Source organism: Epinephelus moara, chromosome 10 (genome assembly GCF_006386435.1).
Source record: "Epinephelus moara isolate mb chromosome 10, YSFRI_EMoa_1.0, whole genome shotgun sequence".
Taxonomy (NCBI): domain Eukaryota; kingdom Metazoa; phylum Chordata; class Actinopteri; order Perciformes; family Serranidae; genus Epinephelus; species Epinephelus moara.
The window spans coordinates 44,374,943-44,397,019 of NC_065515.1; the positions used below are offsets into that span (position 1 = coordinate 44,374,943).

The 22,077-nt window shown below is 40.8% G+C and overlaps 1 protein-coding gene and 2 long non-coding RNA genes across 3 annotated transcripts in view; 2 read left to right on the plus strand and 1 right to left on the minus strand.

Moving 5' to 3' along the window:
- LOC126396256 (receptor-type tyrosine-protein phosphatase F-like) overlaps positions 1-22,077 on the minus strand; it is a 706,276-nt gene that overhangs the window by 463,668 nt on the left and 220,531 nt on the right. The window contains exons 5-6 of the mRNA XM_050054194.1: positions 17,638-17,826; positions 7,789-7,806 (exon numbers count right to left, since the gene is read on the minus strand). Of these exons, the coding sequence (XP_049910151.1) occupies positions 7,789-7,806; positions 17,638-17,826 (207 nt within the window). The remainder of the gene's footprint in view (positions 1-7,788; positions 7,807-17,637; positions 17,827-22,077) is intronic.
- LOC126396259 (uncharacterized) lies at positions 3,180-5,661 on the plus strand. Its single transcript, XR_007570555.1, has 3 exons — positions 3,180-3,233; positions 3,360-3,441; positions 5,626-5,661. It is a non-coding gene; the product is annotated as an uncharacterized LOC126396259 (long non-coding RNA).
- LOC126396258 (uncharacterized) overlaps positions 19,218-22,077 on the plus strand; it is a 48,131-nt gene continuing 45,271 nt past the window's right edge. Inside the window, exons 1-3 of the long non-coding RNA XR_007570554.1 lie at positions 19,218-19,292; positions 19,406-19,478; positions 19,581-19,658. This is a non-coding gene — a long non-coding RNA (uncharacterized LOC126396258). The remainder of the gene's footprint in view (positions 19,293-19,405; positions 19,479-19,580; positions 19,659-22,077) is intronic.

A 22,077-nucleotide genomic window follows, 5' to 3' on the forward strand; every position in this document is an offset into this window, starting at 1 on the left:
CAAAGACAAATGTTTTGTGGTCAATAAAACAATTTAATTTTTGAGAGAGCAGAGCAGAGCAGAGCGGAGCAGAATAGAGCAGAGCATAGTAGAGTAGAGTGGAGAAGAGTATAGTAGAATAGAGCAAAGCAGAGCAGAGTATAGTAGAGTAGAGCAGAGTAGAGCAGAATAGAGTAGAGCAAAGTAGAGTAGAGCAGAGTATAGTAGAGTAGAGCAGAGTAGAGAAGAGCAGAGTAGAGCAGAATAGAGTAGAGTATAGAGTAGAGCAGAGTAGAGTAGAGAAGAGTAGAGTAGATTATAGAGTAGACCAGAGTAGAGTAGAGTAGACCAGAGTAAAGCAGAGTATAGAGTATAGCAGAGCAGAGTATAGTAGAGCAGAGTATAGTAGAGTAGAGCAAAGCAGAGCAGAATAGAGTAGAGCAGAATATAGTAGAGTAGAGCAGAGTCGAGTAGAGCAGAGTCGAGTAGATTATAGAGTAGAGCAGAGTATAGTAGAGTAGAGCAGAGCAGAACAGAGTAGAGCAGAGCATAGTAGAGTAGAGTAGAACAGACCAGAGTAAAGCAAAGTAGAGCAGAGTAGAACAGAGCAGAGTAGAGCAGAGTATAGTAGAGTAGAGCAGAGTAGAGCAAAGTAGAGCAGAGTAGAACAGAGTATAGAGTATAGCAGAGCAGAGTATAGTACAGTAGAGCAAAGTCGAGCAGAATATAGTAGAGTAGACCAGAGTAGAGCAGAGCAGAATAGAGTAGAGTAGAGCAGAGTATAGTAGAGCAGAGTAGAACAGACCAGAGTAAAGCAAAGTAGAGCAGAGTACAACAGAGCAGAGTAGAGCAGAGTATAGTAGAGTAGAGCAGAGTAGAGCAAAGTAGAGCAGAATATAGTAGAGTAGACCAGAGTAGAGCAGAGCAGAATAGAGTAGAGTAGAGTAGAGTATAGTAGAGTAGAGCAGAACAGAGTAGAGTAGAGCATAGTAGAGTAGAGTAGAGAAGAGTATAGTAGAGCAGAGTAGAGCATAGTAAAGTAGAGTAGAGCAGAGTAGAACAGAGCAGAGTATAGTATAGTAGAGTAGAGCAAAGTAGAGCAGAGTAGAACAGAGCAGAGTAGAGCAGAATAGAGTAGAGCAGAGTAGAGCAAAGTATAGTAGGGTAGAGCAGAACAGAGCAGAGTAGAGCAGAATAGAGTAAAGCAGAGTAGAGTAGAGAAGAGTAGAGTATAGAGTAAAGCAGAGTAGAGTAGACCAGGGTAGAGTAGAGCAGAGTAGAGCAGAGTAGAGCAGAGCATAGAAGAGCAAGACTTTGGACCACAAAATCATGGGGTTTAACTACTGACCATTCCATATTGTCACTACCGAAATGATCATGTCACTACCAAAACTTTACCATAGGTTTCGGTAGTGACTGTTTCGGTAGTGACAATCCTAGCTATTTTTCAGGATAACTAAAGAATGCTAGCAGTCACATGGCTAACAAGCACATGTTTGAAGAGTTGTTCACACAGAAAAACATAATATTTTGCATAAACCCCCCAAATTTTTACATAATTGAAGAGAACATGTGTTCGGTAGTGACAGTTTTAAAAGTTACACACTGATTTTCAGACTTTGGAAGACATTTATTTAAAAAATGATGGGAGTCAGCGACTTACCATGCAGCCATGTGGGACGGGGGTGCAGTACTACCCCCCTTCTCAGAAATTCAGGGGTGTGGCTAAAATCCAGACTCAACCAGAGCATTAAAACTCTTGTGTTTCGGTAGTGACATGAAAACAAGGGACACTATTTTTTTAGCATAGTTTCTTAATTTAAAAATTAATCCCACAATACATCTAAATCTTTCAACTTCTGTTTAAACTTAATCACAAAGATGTTTTAAATTACACTTTTGAAAAAAATATGAAAAATGTTTTAAGTGTTATTTACATGAATTGAATTTTAGAGGTCAGGGTTGGGGACAGCTACTTCCCAATAGAAAGTACCCTATAAATGGTGATTTTGTATATATTTAGCTTATCACTTTTTCATTTAATGTCCTGGATATAAATAGGTCATAACATAATCTTTGTAAATATCTCTGTCTGAATACTCAATTATATAATTTTTGTTGTTTTTTTGTTAAGGGACAGCACTTTGCACAAAATCGGTAGAATGCCTCATATATATATATATACATACATACATACATACATACACACACACACACACACACACACACACACACACACACACACACGCACACATATATCTATATATCTATATATATATATATATATCTATATATATATATATATATATATAGGCTATATATGTATGTATACACATAGATATATAGATATATACATATATATATATATATATATACTATCAGATGTCTTATGACTGCTCTAAAAGCAGAGAATACAAAAGATCTCATTAACAGCTTTCATTTTTGGGAAATAAATGATGAAACTTACCTGATTTACCATGATGATGATTACCCTGATTTAAATCCATTCATTTCATAATAATTTCATAGCATTTATACATACATTAAACATTCAGTTGTCAGTAGAGAGGTTAGGTTTGAGACAGAAAGCATGAATGTATTTTTAGCGACTGAACACTATAAATAGTCTGTGAATGTGACATACATCATGCAGTTTTGCAGTGGACAATAAGAAATGTGTGAAACAAAATGTTACAAATGTACATATTTCAGAATATAATCCTGAAATGCAACATGGGATGGGATCAGTTCAAATAATGTGTATGTAGCCACATTCCTGGTGGATCTGGTGCAGACGATGAGCCCAGAGATGGAGGAGCAACAGCCTTCATCTGGGATGCATGTCCTTAAACTACTCTCTCTGTCTCTCTGTTTCGCACACACACACACACACACACACACACACACACACACACACACACACACACACACACACACACACAAACTGTAAGCCTTTCCCCTACATGTCACAGAACATCATGTCAAAATTGGAATTAAAGAATTAAAGAACTGTGTATATTAACTTTCTCCCACTGAGATTCAGTCCAGGAGACCATAAACCAACCCTCACACTATTGTGTGTTGAAGTGTGAAGCAGTATGTGCAGGAGCTGCTGAATATATTTATTTATCTCCAACATTCAATTTGTGATGATTGTCTATCTCATTGCAGATTCAGCACCTCTACATGGCAGAGGCTTTATAGAAGACACTGCTTCATTCTCTCCTGAGGATTGCAATTGGATGCTGATGGATGTGAGTGTGAAGCTGTGACTTCTTCCTGATGAGGCCTATAAAGCCCTTACAAAATGCTACAAACTGATAAAACGTCCTCTGTCCTTCAGCCACCAACAATGGAATATGTGCTCCCTCTCTTTGCAGCTTCCAAGGATAGAGTGCAGATGGATGTCAAACCTTTATACCTGAATGACAGGCGCTTTGCAGATCATTAATTATTCAGAAGGTAAGTTATTACATATGCTAACAGACTTACTTCCATGACCTGGCTTACTAGCATGATCTAGGTAGTGAAATCTGGGAGAACTGACAGTAAGATGCTGGGCTAAACATTAATACATGTTAACATGGTTTGGTTTAGGGTGTATTCACACCTGACCTGTCTGGTGCAGTTTGCTCATTTGATTTGATTTGTTAAGGCTGACTGATAGTTCAACATCAATCAAACTCTGGTCCAGACCAAACAAATGGACTGAGACCACCTGAAAAGTTGGGTCTGGGGCCACTTCACATCAGACTTGGTATATTTCCTTTACAGTGTGAAAGCAAAGCAGATCAACTACAGGACCGAGTAGCAGAATTCTATGGTTGAATTCCCTATGAAATGTAAAACTATGACCCCTATAAAGCATGGATTTAGAGGGAATTCAAGGGCTAAGCTACCATTCATCTGCTGATCATTTAAACTGTTGACAAAGGAATTTGTACAGGCAATTTATGTAATTATGCAAGACAATGATTTGATTGACTTCATCAAGCAAAACTGCATAAAGAGTCAATTTTGCCCCAGTTCAGATTTCAGTCTTGACCCAAGTACCTGAATCCAGACCTAGGTCCATGCCTTCAATTGTTTTGGGGAGTTAATATAACTGTCAGACACCGTCCTTAAAACACACTTTTTGTAAACAAGTAGAACCTAAGATGCTCTTGTCTCATTCTTCCATAGTTGTTACATTTGTCCCAATACCATGCATGAAGGGTCATATTCTCAGTGAGCAGTTCATATGATATCCTACAAAAAATGCATGCACAACAGTTCGTATGATATTCTACAAATTACTGCCCCACAAATGACATTACATCCTTAACGTACAGGTATGTAATTAACATAAAGCTAAGGAAGTGTGGTTAAGAAAGAAACATGGTTAGGACGTACCTTAAAATTACTCAGAATTCACTCAAAGTTCACATGGTTCCAGGCATGAGTCTCCAAGGGAAAGTCCTGTGGGTAAAGTCCGCTTTTTTGAGACCCATCCACCACTCCAACCTCTTAAGAAGACTGCTCAGGACAGCTTTCTTATCTATTCTCATCAGCACATTGGTCACATGATCGCAGCCTTTCAAAATATGTGGAATATTTATGAATTTGGGTGCATTACTTTTCGTAGGATATCATATGAGCAGTTTGTGAGAACAGCTCAGTGTTGGGCTCGCTAGTTTAAAAATGTAATATATCACTCATCTTGTTACTGTTTTCAAAAGTAACAATATTACTTATTACTCCCTGCCAACAATAATTTGTTACGCTACTCGTTATATTACTTTTTCCTTACACCCCATAAAATTGGTAATTGTGTTTCTCCCCAAAATGCGACAGCAAGTGTAGCTAAGGCTAGATCATTTGCAAATTATTTATTTTTTTCTACTTGGGGGTCTTCAGTTATCTGTGACTGGTATTTTCCCAAGGCTCTGCCTGAAAGATGGTAGGTCACTCGTGGAGCAACATTTCATCCATAACATATCCTGCCACAAGCTTCATTACTTTTTTGTATCCTGCAATTGTCCATGAGTAAAATCCAGTTCTGGTTGTTTAGCCAGCCAACGTCTGTGGTCAAGGAGGGTTCACCTTTGGTGAAAAGCTTCACGTTGTTGTGCCGTTGGTCGTAGTAGCTGAGGTGTTTCAGACCAGAGGTTTGAGGACACAGTTTTTACAGTGGAAAGAGTTTTAGTTCTACTACCTGCAGCAATAGTGTTCTTGTCATCTTCCCTCCTGACAAAATCAAAGTAATGGGAATATTTCCATCGGCTAAGGCAAGTTTTTCCATCTTCCAAACTAGCTTGCTGCTTTGTGGAGTACCTGAGCAGCACAATGAGATCGCTGATGTGATGTTGTATTTCAAGTCAGTAGTGATGTAATAACAAAAGTAATTTTGTAACAAGTTCTTTGGTTTTGGATCAACTGTAATACACTGCTCAAAAAAATAAAGGGAACACTTAAATCACACATCCCAGATCTCGATGAATGAAATATTCCAGATGAAAATCTTTATTGATTACATAGTGTAATTCGTTGAGAACAAAATAATGTAAGAATAATCCTTGGAAACCAAAATCATTAACTAATTTAGGACTGGATTCAGAATCATACCCAAAATCAAAGTGGAAAAATCAGATCACAGGCTGATCCAAGGACAACTCATAATGTGGCTCAGTAGTGTGTATGGCCTCCACATGCCTGTATACATTCCCTACAACGTCTGGGAATGCTCCTGATGAGACGACGGATGGTCTCTTGGGGGATCTCCTCCCAGACCTGGATCAGGGCATCAGTCAGCTCCTGGACAGTCTGTGGTGCGATGTGGCGGCGGTGGATGCTACGATACATGATGTCCCAAAGGTGCTTGATTGGATTCAGGTCTGGGGAATGGGAGGGCCAATCAACAGCATCAATGCCTTCGTCATCCAGGAACTGCTGACACACTCCAGCCACATGAGGCCAGGCACTGTCATGCATCAGAAGGAACCCAGGGCCCACTGTACCAGCATATGGTCTGACAATGGGTCTGAGGATCTCATCCCGGTACCTAACAGCAGTCAGGGTACCTCTGGCTAGCACATGGAGGTCTGTGCCACCCTTCAAGTATATGCCTCCCCAGACCATCACTGATCCATCACCAAACCAGTCATGCTGGAGGATGTTGCAGGCAGCAGAACATTCTCCATGGCATCTCCAGACTCTGTCATGTCTGTCACATGTGCTCAGTGTGAACCTGCTCTCATCTGGGAAGAGAACAGGGCGCCAGTGGCGAATCTGCCAATTTTGGTGTTCTCTTACAAATGTCAATCGAGCACCACTTGTGGACGTCGGGCCCTCATGCTACCCTCATGGAGTCTGTTTCTGACAGTTTGGGCAGAAACATGCACAAGAGTGGCCTGCTGGAGGTCATTTTGGAGGGCTCTGGCAGCGCTTCTCCTGTTCCTCCTTGCACAAAGAAGCAGATAGCGGTCCTGCTGCTGGGTTGTTGCCCTCCTACAGCCCCCTCAACCTCTCCTGGTATACTGGCCTGTCTCCTGGTATCTCCTCCATGCTCTTGACATTGTGCTGGGAGACACAGCAAACCTTCTGGCCACTGTGCGTATGGATGTGCCATCCTGGAGTAGCTGCACTACCTGAGCAACTTCTGTGGGTTGCAGATACCGCCTCATGATACCACTAGTGGTGAGAGCACTGGAAAAATGCAAAACTAGCCAAGAATCAACCAGAAAGGACGCAGAGAGGGATATGGTCTGTGGCCACCACCTGCAAAACCATTCCTAAATAGGGGTTGTCTTGGTAATTGCCTCTTCTTTCCACTAGTTGTCTGTCCAATTTGCACAACAGCAGGTGAGATTGATTCACAATCAGTATTGCTTCCTAACTGGACAGGTTGATATCCCAGGAGTTTGATTGACTTTGAGTTACACTGTGATGTTTATTTGTTCCCTTTATTTTTTGAGCAGTGTATTATTACTGAAATTTTATCATTAATTGGTTACACTACTTGTTAATGGCAAAAAGTAATATTATTACTGTAATGCATTACTGCCCAGCACTGATCGTAATGCAGCAGCAGTTTGTCTTTCAAAGCTGTTCATAGCAATGTCGGTTATAAAGAAACATGGGCTGCACCCTTTGTATTCAGTGCTGCATTCACACTGTAATGGTAAGCTCTTCATTTCAAAGTGAGGCTTTGTAGTGTGTGTAAACTTATATAGATACTGTATGTGTATGGTAAGTATTGTTGGATATAATAAATGCTATGAAATTAAGCAAAATCATGTTATTTTCAGTACTGGATAGCTGATTTTGACAGACTGAACAAACTGCACCAAACATTTTACAGCAGGTGTGAACACAACTAAAACTGGCTAGCTAGTAGACATCATTTGTGTACCCTGGTTTCCTTATGACATAATTTTCCAACATGACTTTTTGATCCAAAGTTTGCACATTGATTTTTGGACTTGATTGTAAGTGGTATGTTAGCATAGTCCTAACCCTATGTTAGCCCACTGCTGCCTGTAAATCAGTAGGAACATCAGTAGGTAAGCTGTCGAAGTAAACTACCATCATGGATGATTGTCATTATATGTGATTTTATTTGAAAAGATTGTCACTAGCAAGTGTGTACTTGTTGCTTGTTTTAATCTCTACCAAGAACATACACGCAAGAATGTTGGAAGGCAAAGATAGTGGACAGAGAGCTGGAAATGGGACACAATGAGATGTAAGGAGGACAAAGGCGATGAGAAAAGGGGGCAGTGAAGAGGAAAAGGGGGTAAGGCAGACGTTTTCTGTACCCAGCATTCTTACCTCTGATTGGTGTACCACCTGGTGAGGTAATTTGAATGCAAATAAGATTAGAGATAACCATTAGCATAGAGAGAAGAGAAAAGGTGTAACAGAGAAAGACAATAATGGCAGAAGAGCAAAGAGAGGACAAACAGCAGAGATAAGAGTGACTGCTATTTTCACCCTGTCAAAGTGTAAGCAGTTTGTGAGAAATACATTAACTGATAATTTTCTATCTTAATAAATTTAATAAATGACAACTTTGAAAAATGCACATTATTTCAATAATGTATTCATTTATGCCCCAGCTGCAACTGCCAGTCTGTCATTCGTGCATGTGCTTATTTACTTTCATATGGTGCTAATTTGTGCTATACACCTGGCCATTGGCTCCACAGAGCTGCCATCCTGTGATGATCATAAAGCTCCTTATTCTTCATACCTGCTATTTTTCCTGACAGCACCTGACTATCAAGCATGTGACCCTCTTTCACTAACAGCAGGCCTGTTTTGGTTCTTTTTTTTTTCCTCCTACATCCTGTCATGACAAGGCAGATATGAACACAGGCTGCCTACTCTCTGATGCAGTTTAAAGAATCCTGCACTTGTGTCACCTACACTGTGATGTTGCTTCCTCAGTAGTGGAGAACTGTACTCTGTTCAAGTCCCCGTCCGGACCAGAGGTGCCAGTTCACCTCCTGGGCACTGACGAGGTGCCCTTGAGCTAGGCACCGAACCCCCCAACAGCTCGGGGCACCTGTCCCCCTCACTCTGACATCTCTCCACTTGTGCATGTATAGGTCCTGTTTGTGCATGTGTGTGTATTTCGGACCTGTGTGTTAATGACAACGGAGTGAAAAAAATTGAATTTCCCCTCAGGGGGATTGATAAAGTATATAAATTAAAGATTAAAAAATTAAATTTAAATTAAATTAACTATCAAGCTCCAAAATTAGTGTATTGTAGATGTATTTTAATAACAGCTGTCATATCATTTGGGACATCTGATCTTCTGCCAGCATTTTTCCTGTGTACTATTTAGGACTCAACGATTAGTGGAAAATATCTAATTGCAAACTAATATTTCAATTTCACATTACATTTTTTATACAGAAAAATGTACCAATTAATCTTGAAATTTAACGCAACTTGTCTGAAATGGAGTTGTGAATTGGGAGGAGCTCTTTTGGTTTCCCCTTAAAGCTATAGTTGGTAATGTTGGAGAGTTAGCAAGATTTGAAAGCGGCACCTCCTCTAAGCTCCACCCCCTCCTCCCCCTCCCATCAGTACTCCATCCAAAGCCACGGCCCCACAACCTTGAACGCGCATCCTGCATTACGAGTCAGACTCAGCAGGGCAGAGGAGAGCTGAGTAAAATAACAAATCCCCCCGAAGCAGACAAATAATTACCTGTCCAACAGAAAGACAGCAACCTCTGCATCACTTTTCAGGCCCTTCAGCTCCCTCAGTTGTCTCCACTGTTCAAAGGCTGCACCGATGTTGACGTCTGGTTTGTCCTCTTGCTTTATCGAAAGCCTTTTTTGTCGCAGCCTTTTCTGCCTCCGACTTTCTTTTCTCAGCCTGTTTAGCGGGGCGAGCCGTTACAAGTAACGCTGGAAGTGGTACTTTTGGCTGCATTTTCTCTGCCATTTTTCAGAAAACTCAGGCTAACTCAGTATTTCTGCTAAGGAGTGTGATGATTATTTCCAGCAACGATGACATGGGATGAGTGCACGCAGGGAGGAGGGAGGGAGGGACAGAGGGGGGCTCGGGCAGGACAAGACATGAAGGCATCTGATTGGTTCTTTCCATTTGCACCGAATGGCAGGGATTGGTCAGAGTTTTTACAGGCCTGCAGCTGCCACAGAGGTCGGATTTTTTTCATTCCTTTTTCTGAACACATTGTGTATTGACTACTCTCAGGATGGAAGGACCATTTCACCCAATATAACAAGAAGTGTTTCTGAACAGGATTACCAACTATAGCTTTAAGGCTCTGACATACCAAGCCGATGGTCGGTCGTCAGTCAATGCTGGGCCGTCGATGAGCATCTGTTGCCCTAGTCTGTGCGGTTTGTTCTGCACCATTGCCCCTTGTCAGCCCTCGTTGGCTATATTTTGTCAGTTTCAACACATTGAATTGACTGCGGTGGAGCCTGTCGGTGAAAGAAATCACCCTGATTGGCCAACACATTCTCACTCCAGCCTTATCACATATCGACGATTGGACTTTCCACCTCGAGTTATGAGGTACAAGATACCCATGGTGCGTTGGTTGTTGCAGTCTGGGACAAGTGGTGCTCACTGTAGAGCCAATGGGCCTCCAAGTCCAATGGGTGAAGCTGGACCAGGTCCACCAGGTTGGGAACCACTGTTATAAAACATCCATGGTTTGAACTGATGAATTAATTATTTTCTGAAATTCTTGTTCAGCTGTTATATTGATATGTTTTCTTTCTCTTTTAAAACTTTGTTCTTTTATGTTTGAAATAAAGATCATCAAATCAAATCAATATCAAATCTTGTTCAGCTGTGTTAATAAATCCTGCTACGTTTGTTTCGGATAAATATTTCAAAAGTCATTCGTGTCGCCGTATGTTGACTCTATAAATAACTGCATGGCAATATATTATAAAGCGCTGTGACTGTTGTCTGAGTGGTCTATTCAGTTGCCTGTGAATGGAGAGATCAGGGTTCAATTTCCCATTTTGCGGTATATTTTGCTACATACATACAGTATATATACACACACAAAGCAGAACAGACAGACGAAGAGATCCTGAAGACAAATAAGTTTAAAATATTTATCCGAAAGAGTGGGAGACCCGGCTCTCCTGTTGGCTGCGGGAGCGGGGAGAAAGCAAGGGGGACAGCAGCACTGCGGACCGAGCCCCTCTCCCTGCTTGACCGAGGCTGGCTCCCCGCTTGACCACGCTTTTTTAGCCAGCCTCTGTGGACCGAGCCCCTCTCCCCTCTCCCCGCGGATGCAGACCGAGCCCCTCTCCCCGCTGGACCGAGGCCAGCTCCCTGCTCGCTTTTTTTGGTTGGCAGGCAGGAGAGCAGGCAGGCAGGAGGCCGGCAGGCTTTTCGAGGCCGGCCAGCAGGGACTTGTAAAATATGCTAACCTTGCTACTAGCTTAGTTTTTATCTAAACTTAGCTTAGAAAGCTCTGCATTAGCAGACTTTCTCGGTTGAGATGTGGTTTTCCATATATAAAACTAGGTAACCTAGGTCAAATGTGATTTAATTAATTAATCTGATATGACTGAAATTAATTCACAAACAGCCTATATCTTGGTGGCAGCATGGAAGTACAGAGGAGTGGGCGGGGCACTCACTAGGTCCAGAGAGGTTGAGCTGTCCAGAGGGGGGGCTGGACCTGGTCTGCAGTGAGCAGCCTCTCGTCTGGGATGCAGTTTCAACTTCAGCTTGTGATGTGCATTGTCTGATTTCAAAATACACTTCTGCTTACAGTAAATGTTTGCATACAGTCTGTTTGAAAAAAAAGCACTATGTCGGTACAGCAGGATTGATGTTTTTTACCTTGCATGTGATTAGGTTCAGAAAAACAGAAAAGGGTTTGGCTTTACAATCTTACAGGAAGCAAACACCAGCCTCCCAGCTGCAAGTCGGTGGTTGTTGGACCCATCCACCACCTCTCCTGCCTGCCCTACTCATACCTCTGCCCCCTTAATTTATGTTGTTGTCCCGCTGCGTTTCCCCTTGATGCTGCCGGGCGGGAACCATTAAACAATAATGGCAACCGGCCACAAATCATGCTAACATGAAAGGACAGCTTTTTTTGTTGGTGTGTGACACCTGAAGTCACTGACCAAGTGCTGCTATTCGATGACTTCAGAGTGAGACTGGGTTGGCCAAGCGGACAGTTGGCTGTCAGTCAATGTTGGGCTGTCAGTGAGCGTCTGTCGCCCCTAGTCGGTGTTGTGTGTCCCACACGGTTGCCCCTTGTCAGCCCCTGTTGGCTTTTTTTTGGGCTGATTCAGCATGTTGGCTTGGCAACGGCACAGTCTGACGGTGAATGAAATCATGCTGACTGGCACTTCAGCTCAGCGCATGAGAAGAATGACGGACAAGAGGAAAGTAGAAAAACAGCAAAGGTCGAGAGGGAGTGAGACCAAAACTTGTTGCATGAGGTCAGATTACCATTGATCTCTTTCAAAGAACGTTTCTTGATGGTTTGTTTTATTGTTCACTGGTGCACGGTGAATATGCTCTGTTCTTTCTACATTGTATTGTGTTGTTAAAAGGCAGCTGTGGCTCAGGAGGTAGAGCAGGTCGTCCTCTAATTGGAAGATCAGCGGTCGATCCCTGGCTCCTCCAGTCCGTATGTCGAAGTATTAAGATACTGAACCCCGAGTTGCTCCCGATGGCTGTACCATTGGTGTGTGTGTGTGTGTGTGTGTGTGTGTGTGTTAAAATCTGAGTAGCAGGTGGCACCTTGTATGGCAGTCTCAGCCAGCAGTGTGTGAATATGTGTGTGAATGGGGGAAAGTGGTTCAGCTTTGAGTGGTCAGATGACTAGAAAGGGGCTATACAACTGCAGGTCCATTTACCATTTAATGTGCTAACTGGCTAACCAGTGTAAGGATGGCCTTTCTGTTTCCCTTTTTGAATGATGAATACAGACTACCGCCGTCTGCTGGTGTGGAGAGCTATTTTCTCTTAAGCAGTTGCAGAACATAGATGCTAGTTTGCAGTCAGCTTAAGTCTTTGCGATGTGTTCATGTGCAACTTTTTGGCAGAGAAACAGCAATGTCAGGTGATGCAGCAGGGGGCCTTCATTGCTACTAGTTCTCTGAGGTTTGAGATTCTAACCTTGATGGGCATTGAACTCCCCTTGTTAAATGTCCTTACAAAAGATGAACATCTACAGAATATTATCATTTCTTTCTGTTTTTTTTTTCTTTTCTTTTTTTTTTATAAAAAGCCAAGGTACAAGCTTGTGTACATAAATAGTTTGGGGAACAACTGACCTATGACTCCCTAGGTGCATTTTGGGTTGAGTGTGTTGAGGAAATTGATGAGACAACCTGCAGCTTAAATCAGTTTACTTTTGAATTCTGGTTCAATGTTGGATAAATTCAGCAACTAAAGCCCAGTTTTCGCTCTTGATTGCACAGACGAGTGTTTTAACCCTAACTCTGACTGGCCTCTTCTCCATGGTAACAGCTGCAACGCCTCATGGTTATTGTATCATTTCATTTTTTACAGACTTTCTGAGAAAAGTTTAAATAATCAACACTTCCACAACCAACTCAAATGTGAGGCAATTACCTTGATCATTTATGAGAAGCAAGACCCAACCCTTTGGTGTTTTTACAATAAAAAAAAAAAGTCTACGTTTTTAACATTAAAGTTACATAGAGTTAGCTTCCATCTAAATGATGCAGACAGTGGCATTCAGAGAGCACATTATGATTATCAAATTATATAAGAACTCCAGGCTGTTGTTCTGAAATATATAATCTTACAGAATTAACTTTAATTAGCTACAGTTGAGTAAATTTACTGGCAGCAGTTGTAATTATAGCCGAGGGAAGTTCTTGGTCTCTTTAACCTATCATAAACCTGGTGTAAGTAATCTTTAGGGAGTGGCACCTTTTGGGAATGTCAGTTTATATGCATCAAATTGAAGAGAGAGTGATGGTTATAATGCAGATGCCAGTAAAGTGTCAGATAGATGATGAAAGATAGAGAAGAGTGTGTGTGTGTGTGTGTGGGGGGGGGGGGGGGTCATAAAGCTGTGTGGCCCCTGGGGTTTGATGAGGGGGACATCAGCAGCTTTCAGTGGGCTGGGCTGGGCAATACTTAGACCTGCCATGACTTCCCACCACGGGTTCCTCACAGCTTGAAGAAGTCCTCACAGCTAGAAGAAGTCCACAGCATTTCACCATGAAATCAGGGTGTCATGACAGGTTTTGGAGTTTCATTGTGAAGAATAATAGGATTTTATTATATTTTCACAACGTCTGAATTGGGAGGATTTTTTTTCTGTAGTAGTGTCAATCAAAGAAAAATGTAGTAATATATTTGCAGTCCTCATGTGTTTGTTGAGTCACAGCAACTTTGAACATGAGTATCAACATGGTGTGAAATGCACCAGTTGCATCCAGCTTTTGTCCATTTTACCTTTTACCAAGAAAAACAAAGGAACTCAAAACAAAATCCCATCACATGGATCACAGGGTTGGCTTTTACCCAGCTCTTCCTGTCCACATGTTGCAGTGTCTATAGGTAGGACACTGATACCCAAATTACTCCTGATGGTTGGCCAGCACCTTGCATGTTAGCCTGCTATCATCTTTGTGTGTGTGAGGTTGATATGCCCATCACTGATGAGCTCATAACTGACTCCTCTGTGGCTGTAGTGGCCACTATTAACCAGCAGGGGGAGAACATTGAACTGCTTAGTGACACTGCACAAAAGGCCCTGCTCAGTATCAAGCAGACTGAGGCCAAAGAACATTGGCGTTCACTAAGACTTTTGAAATACATGTAAACATGTTAGTCCAACTGAAATCATACTAAATCTAATTTCTCAAAGTCTGACTAACACAACCTGATAATGTGATTGGGTGTTGAATTACTCATGCATGTAAACAGTCAATCGGACCCAAATTGGCCTCGTCGCACCGCGCATGCTCCACAGTTTCAACCCCATGCTTTGACCTGAAAGTCAAAATCATTAAATGCGTGTCAGATCAGGAAGTGGGTAACAACATGGCGAAATCTACATCCAGAGTACATCCATTTTGGATGGATGAAATGTACAGAGCTGTAAAGTTGTCTACCATGGAGCCAGTTTGCAGCTAGCTAACCGTAGCTAACTCGTTTGTCGACTGTTTGACCTGTAACGTAATAGGTCAACCAGAAAACGGTCCAATACTGACAAGCTGAAAGGGGGTGTATCGCCACCTAATGTAGCGGAGGCTGACTTACTTTGGTCAATAAATTGATTCCCCTTTACGTGCTTGTAGAGTGGGACAAGGACAGTAGTCCAGTTGATGGCCTAGTTGAGCTATAACTGTAGCTGTGCAAACGTATTGAATGATATGGAAGATGAGGCAGATTACTGCACCTAAAATCAGATGAGAATTCTGCTGTTTTTATTTTATTTTAGAAGAGTGAGCATGCTTTCCACACAGAGCATTCATTTAATGATTATTGTCAAATCAGGATCATATCATGGTGATCAGGTTGTGACAATATTATGCTGAAGCATTTTGTAAAAGCCTTATACAGATTGTTTTTATGTTAAGTTACCTACGGTAGTGAGATGGCTAATGGAGTTACTAAATGCATTACCTTCTAGTTTGTCAATGAAAGCTAAAAGAGATGTGTTATTCAATAAGAGTGCATGCCAATGAAAGCCATACAGGTGGAAAATTATTAATATACAGTAAAAAATAACTCACTGTGTGGTGTTCATTTTAGCAACTGACTTTATCTACAGTGATACCTTAACAGACCAGGACAAGCTGACACAAGGTTTTATATACAAAGAAAAAAATAACTTAAGGTATTACATTTACAAAATTTACAGCAAGGCACATTTAATAACAAATATGTTGTAGACACAGTATCACAAAGTTCATAAAGTTTCCTTCTAAGGGTCTGTGTCCACATAATGTTTTTTTCCTCAGTGTCGGCATCTTTTAGCTAAGTTGTCAAGCGGTAGGAAATGTACAGTGAAGTTCCTGTCGCTGTCATACCCTATTGCCAGTTTGTTTTTGTAAACATAACAGCACCGGCACAAATAGCATGCAGTAATCTGTCAATCGATACATGGATATGAATAACACAATTTCTTTGTACTCCATGTAAACATCACCTCCCGAATATGATCAAAACCAGGATAAGCCTCAAAACAAGGATACTCATGTCAATGTAAACATAAACACCCAATTCAGATAATGAGCAAGTGATGATATAGTAGCATTGATAGCAACCACCATTTCAACAATATAATGTTTATTGTTAACTAAAGACTCACTGTCTGGAAACTGAATGGCCGCCGGCTGGTAGCCGAAATGTCTTTGGTTGGGAGGGAATATTCTGGATGGCTGCATCTAACACCAAGCTTAAGAAAAAGTAGGAAATAAAAGTCGGAATATCTGCTTCTATTTTGACCTTTTTTTTTCTTTTTTTAAATAGTATCTCTTGCTAGTGTCCTAACATTCTGAAGTTGCAATACTACATCAGTGGAGTACTTAAATAGCCAAAGACTGCAAAATAATTCAGCTGGGGAATTTTTGTCTAGCCTTGTCCACACATTGGACACTGAAGTTTTCTGCTTTCTGCATTAAAAAAAAAAGAAAAATCTTTAATATGAATAGTTTTCAGTGACTGGTGGTGTTTCAGCTAGTTCAAACACACAGCAAACACTGTGTTTGAGAATCTGTTTCACTTGTGTCTTGTTTACCACAGAAGAGCTTTGTCCTGTCACTTTAATCTTCTTCTTTCCAAGTCCCCCCTGGCGTTGAGATGCCGGGACCAGCAGTCACAGTGCTCACTGGTCCAGCATCCAGACAGTCGATTGCTGGTGTCGTTCACATCCCTCTTTGATGGACAAACTTTAGTTGTAATTACTGTCAGTCAGTGATAGGAAGAGAGCAAAGGTCCCAAACTGAATATGAAGCTATTAGTGTTTCTTAATGGGTTAAAGTCATGTAATAGGACTGACTAATTCATGAGCAAATCAAATTACTCCTGTATATGATCAATTCTATTGAAATAAATAAATTGAATACTTATGAAGTGCTGACTTTACACATATATTTCACTTGTCTTGTGTGACACAGAACTTCACAACTTCAGCTTTTTCATTAAATGAAGTCAGCCATCTGTGCATTGCTGCTGTTAGACTGCATGTGACGATGTGGCCCTGAAACAAATTGCCATGCTATTTGGTTAATAATACATGGCGTGTTTATCCTTACATAAGGGCCAGACTGTGACTTGGAAAATCCTCACAGTGGACTTCAAAGTTAATATCCTAGACCCTGTCTCTCAGCCTTTCTTCTCTGCCTGTGCTGAGATGGGAACAGTCATAGGAGGGGCCCCAGCCCCTTAGTGATGAAAAATCTGGCTCTATTTCCTGTTGGAAGGCCTGGCAAGATAGTTTGGCCTTGGACAGCTGCCCAGTGTTGTGTAGGTGCTTGCAACTTTTGGCAAGGGGCAAGCATTTCTATTTTCTCACAGAAAGTGAGAGAGAGGGCAACTGACAGGGTGTATAGAGCTCAGTTAATCAGCCAGCAGCTATCCAGCTCTGCCGCCAGCTGCTGGGGCTGCTTTCATGAGGATAGATTCCCTATCTGCCCCTCTGGATCCTGGCCACCTCCTTACAGAGCATCGTCACATGGCTGCTTCAGTTTGAACATTTATCACTGTCCGTGGAGTGTTAAGCACTGTTGGCATGCCACTCATCCAATACAGGTGCCACTCAGGCAATTACTGCAGTCTACAATATCCAGCTTTCATGCCCATAATAAGCTTACTGTGTGGTTTACTTTCAGAAAATTAAAAGCAACACCAACCTTGAGATCCTTTACAATTCATCTGATCGTTGTTATTTTGATCTTAGAGATATCATTCATTTTTTGTGAACTGATACCTCTCAACCTGTCAAGTGAGTGTATGATCTCATGTGCAGCATAAAAACATGATGAGGGTTTCGTAGGGGTCATGATTTTGTACACTAAATGTTCTCTGCTATGTTTGCCTTTTTCCAAGAGCTGCATATATGACCAAAGCCTACAAGGTATCAAAGGTCAATTACTTCACTTACCAACATCTGGAGGTAAAGCGAACTGCACGCTGTGTGTGAATATGTTGAGATGAGTACTTTACCTGAACGCAGCTGTTTTATGCGCCCGTTGCTGCTGCTGATGTCTACAGGCAGGAAGTCCTTGAACCAGTAAATCTCTGGGTCAGGGTTGCCGCTGGCTGCACACAGCATCGTAGCAGTACGGGTTCTCTCTACGACCTTAAGCTGGGGCCCCATGTCTATGGTGGGGAAGTTATGAGGGATCTGGTCCTCTGTGACAAAGAGAGGAAACAATAAGTGGATGATACCAGTTAAGTCCTTAGGCAGTCACTGGATATGTTCTTAAGCCTGGACCCTGCGGTGTGAGATTCCCCTGCTCATCCAACAACCTTGATCTTGTGAGGATCCCTCCTTGAAATTCAAACATAGTAAAATCCACCTCTTATGTAAGTACACTGCATGACTGATCCATCTATGGAATTACTTGTCATGATTCTGTGAGGACGAGAGCGAGGGCAATGCAATTTAACTAGTGGAACATATTCTGAAAGAGAAAGGCTCCTACCAGGCTCACATAATCTGAAACACTTAATGCAGTCAAATGCCAGTCCTAACAAATTATATATAAAAAATTATAAAACCATGGGCTAAAAATCCCATTCCACACCTCTGTCTATGCTGCTAAGGACAGACAGCAACAGTCATGGTTTTAAGCACATCTTCTCATGTTCATCAGATTTAGACTTTTTTTGGCATTAAAGGTAATCCTGATAGTGATTGCTGTCTTTGGTTACAGTACAGACAGGAACTACTTGTGGTAAATTCAGCATCACTGCTAATGTGATACAGATGATCCCCTGAATTCTCATCTCACCCCAGCAGCAGGCTGACATTTTTGGCTTGTACTGAAATATCTCAAAAACTGCTGGACTAATTGCCCAACATTCTCATTCCGACTTCGTCACATATCAACGTTTGGTTATGAACTTTCCATATTTATCCATTTTCACAGGAAATGTACACTTTGCATTCAGTCTCTTTCAAAATAAATACTACATCAGTACAAAACTGTGAAACTGATGTTTGTTTTTTGCTTTAACAACGTGTGGTTACGTTTTGCCAACACATGCACATGGTTGGGTTAAGACAACAAAAGCAAGTGGTTGGGTATAGGAAAAAAGAACAGGGTTTGGCTTTTTACAATCACACGGGAAACAAACACCGGCCTCCTGGGTGTAAGTCAGTGGATCCACCACCACTCCCGCCCACCCTACTTGGACTTCTGCCCCCTAACTTTCATTGTTGTCCTGCTGCTTTTCCCCTGAAACCGCCGGGCACCATTAAACAATAACGATGACTGGCCGTGTATCATGCCTATGTGAAAACCCCACAAAATGCAATACTTAACCCGAGTGACTATACACACAAAAAACATTTAAATATATGTAGCCAGGTGAACTATAGGCAGACAGTGTTTTGAGCTGTTCCCGTTGCATAACTGATGCTGAAGTGTTATAGTGACTATTTATTTTTGTTTTCATCCTATTTTATCTGTCACATCATTTCATATGTAGGAAACTGGTTATCCTGCTGAGGTGACACTGTCGCTTTAAGAGCTGCTTCCTGGCAGATCTCGTAGCTGGCGTAGCTGTCGCGGGACTTTAGAACAAGAAAGTTGGGAGGTTACCGGTAGTTTGTGTGTGTGTGTGTTCCTGCACTTTTATAAGGAAATATCCAGGTAAACACAGCTAAGATACAGAAATAGTCACTTGTACCTATGGATAAGAGTGTAACTATGCTGTAGCCTATAACTGATGGAGGATAATTTTGTATTTTTGCCGATGTCTGTAGGTCCGCCGAATGTGTCCTAAATGTGTGTGTGTGAACCCCACTGCGCCTAGGGAAAACTGAACAGCGGGACAGCGTGAGTGCTGTTAATGTACACATGTATGATAGATGTGGTCATGTCCTTGTATGCTGATTATTTCAACCGACTGTGTATTGTGTATGTTCCTGACCGAATTAGAGGGGAGAAAAAGCACAGGAGAAAGCCGTGATTTGCTTCCGGGTGTGTTTGGCGCGCAAGCAGCACGTCAGAGTGAGAGTGAGTTTGATTACATGATTTGAACAATTTATAGGAGTTTGCGTAAAAAATAATATGTTGTTCATGAATATTTTTGACTGTGAATTAACACCTTTTCATGTAAAGTGACTGTGTGTTATGTGGCTCAAGAAGAGTATTTATTTGTGTTTATTTTTTTTATTTACTTTTACTCAGGACTGAGCCACTACTGTTGTCTTTGGATACCATTGTTGCCTTGATAGCACTTTTTGATGTTGCTGACACTGTTGTTAAAATGGTTTAGCGTTGAGAGACGGCATTAAGCTCTTGTTAGGGAAAGTGTGGTGAGACATATTTGCTTTATGTTAGAAAAACAAGCCCAAAGCTGTTTTTTTTTTGTTTTGTCTGTTGTCTCCAAAATTAAATAAATTAAAGCTGCTGATTTCTGGCAGTCGGGAGTAAAGACCCACAAAAAGTAGTTTCTGTGTCAGGTCGTCTCATTTTATGACCAGGCTACATATAACAACAGTAAAGAGGAAATTTGAACTCTTTCAACCAGTAAATCAGGCTAAAGTCAAAAGACAAAAGAAAAAAGTCAAAAGGATTGCTTGGTGGACATTTGAATATTAGAAGCATTATGTCAAAGACTGAGCAGCTTGAAAGTTTGCTGACTGAATCGAACTTGGACTTTCTTTTCCTTTCAGAATCATGGTTAACTGAGTCATCACCAAGGACTACTTTTGCTATATCTCGGTATCATGTTTTTAGAAAAGATAGGAAATTAGGCAGAGGAGGAGGAGTCCTCATGTATGTTTGAGATCATTTTAAATGTGAAGAAGTATATCTCAATTCTTTACAAGACATGGAAAGCTTTGCCGTCTCTATTATATTGTCCCCTCAAATGTCTTTCACTAATGCTGGTCTGTACCGACCCCCTAACTCTAATAACACTTTCTATGATAAACTGAAATCCTTATTAAAGGAAATTGGTACCAAAACTGAGTTCATTGTATTGGGTGATTTTAATATAAATTGGGCTGAGAAAGCAAACAGGAAAAAACTCAAAAGTATATCACATCAGTATAATCTCACACAAATAATTCAAGGCCCAACCAGGGTTACTCAATTATCACAAACACATAGATCTTATTTTTAGTAACAAACCTGAAAGAATCACAAAATCTTTTAATCTGGTGACTGGTATGTCAGATCATAATCTGACCTTAATTGTAAGAAAACTGACAAAACATCAATTCTTATACAGACAAGAGGGTAAAAGATTTTTCATTGTTATACCCAAAAACTTAGTTAGCTCATTTGAGGATAAATTAAAGGCAGCTCTTAAATCTGGATTACCACATGATAAGAGAAAATTTCAGGAATTGCGAAACAAAGTAGTAAAAGAACTGAGACTGGCCAAAGCTGATTATTTTATTAAACTAATCAATGAGTCTAAAGGAAATAGTAAATTAATTTGGGAAAATATCAATAAAATCACAAAGGAGGGAAAATCAATTCAAAATTGGGCAATACAGGAACAGTCAAAAGTGATTGAAGATAAAGAACAAATAGCTACAATCTTTAATTCATTCTTTGTGGATTCAGTACAGTGTTTGGCCAAGAATTTTGATGTAAGATCAAGAGCTCTTGAACCTGCAAATAATGAATCTCCTGTTTTCACAATTGAAAACGTCTCAGAATCTACAGTAATGTAAAGTGCTTGATTGCTTAAAAGCATCAAAGTCTAAGGATGTCGGTCTGTGTTTTCAATTTAAAATCAAAAATGAAAAAATGGTTTGTTTTTTCACTATTTGTTTAATAATCAAATTCAAAAATACAAAAAACGGTTTGTTTTTCTTATTTTTGATTTTATGCTCACATCAAAAATACCAAATCGAAAAATGGGCCACGATTGAAATTTGATTTTGATTTTTCATTTGATCCAACTTGTGTGACTTGAAATTTGATTTTGATTTTTCATTTGATCCAACTTGTGTGACCCGGAACTATTTTCTACGGAAGCGCATTGCATTCACTGGATAAAAAAAAAATTAGACACCTTATATATCTTTATTATAATGTGTATATATTGTAAATTATACACTAAACAAGGAGATGTTACAACAGTGCGCAACATATATATTTTGATCTATTTCATACTTCAGATTTATATTGTTTAGCATTAATTGGTGACAGAAAAGATTTCATTCTGCAGGGAAAAACGTGTCCTTACTGTGCATTTTGAATCTTGAATCTATTTTTTATGAAGACCCTATGTGCGATCAGAGCTGTGGCACAAGTTATGCACCGAAATCTGGCGGAAGAAAAATAAGTATGTGTGTGACTTATGCGCTGATTAAGTGGTGGGCAATCGATTTGCCTGACATCAATTGATTTAGTTTCAGCACCGCGGTAGTGGCCAGCTCCTGTTAAGATATAAACAGAATGAAAGCGGACAAGG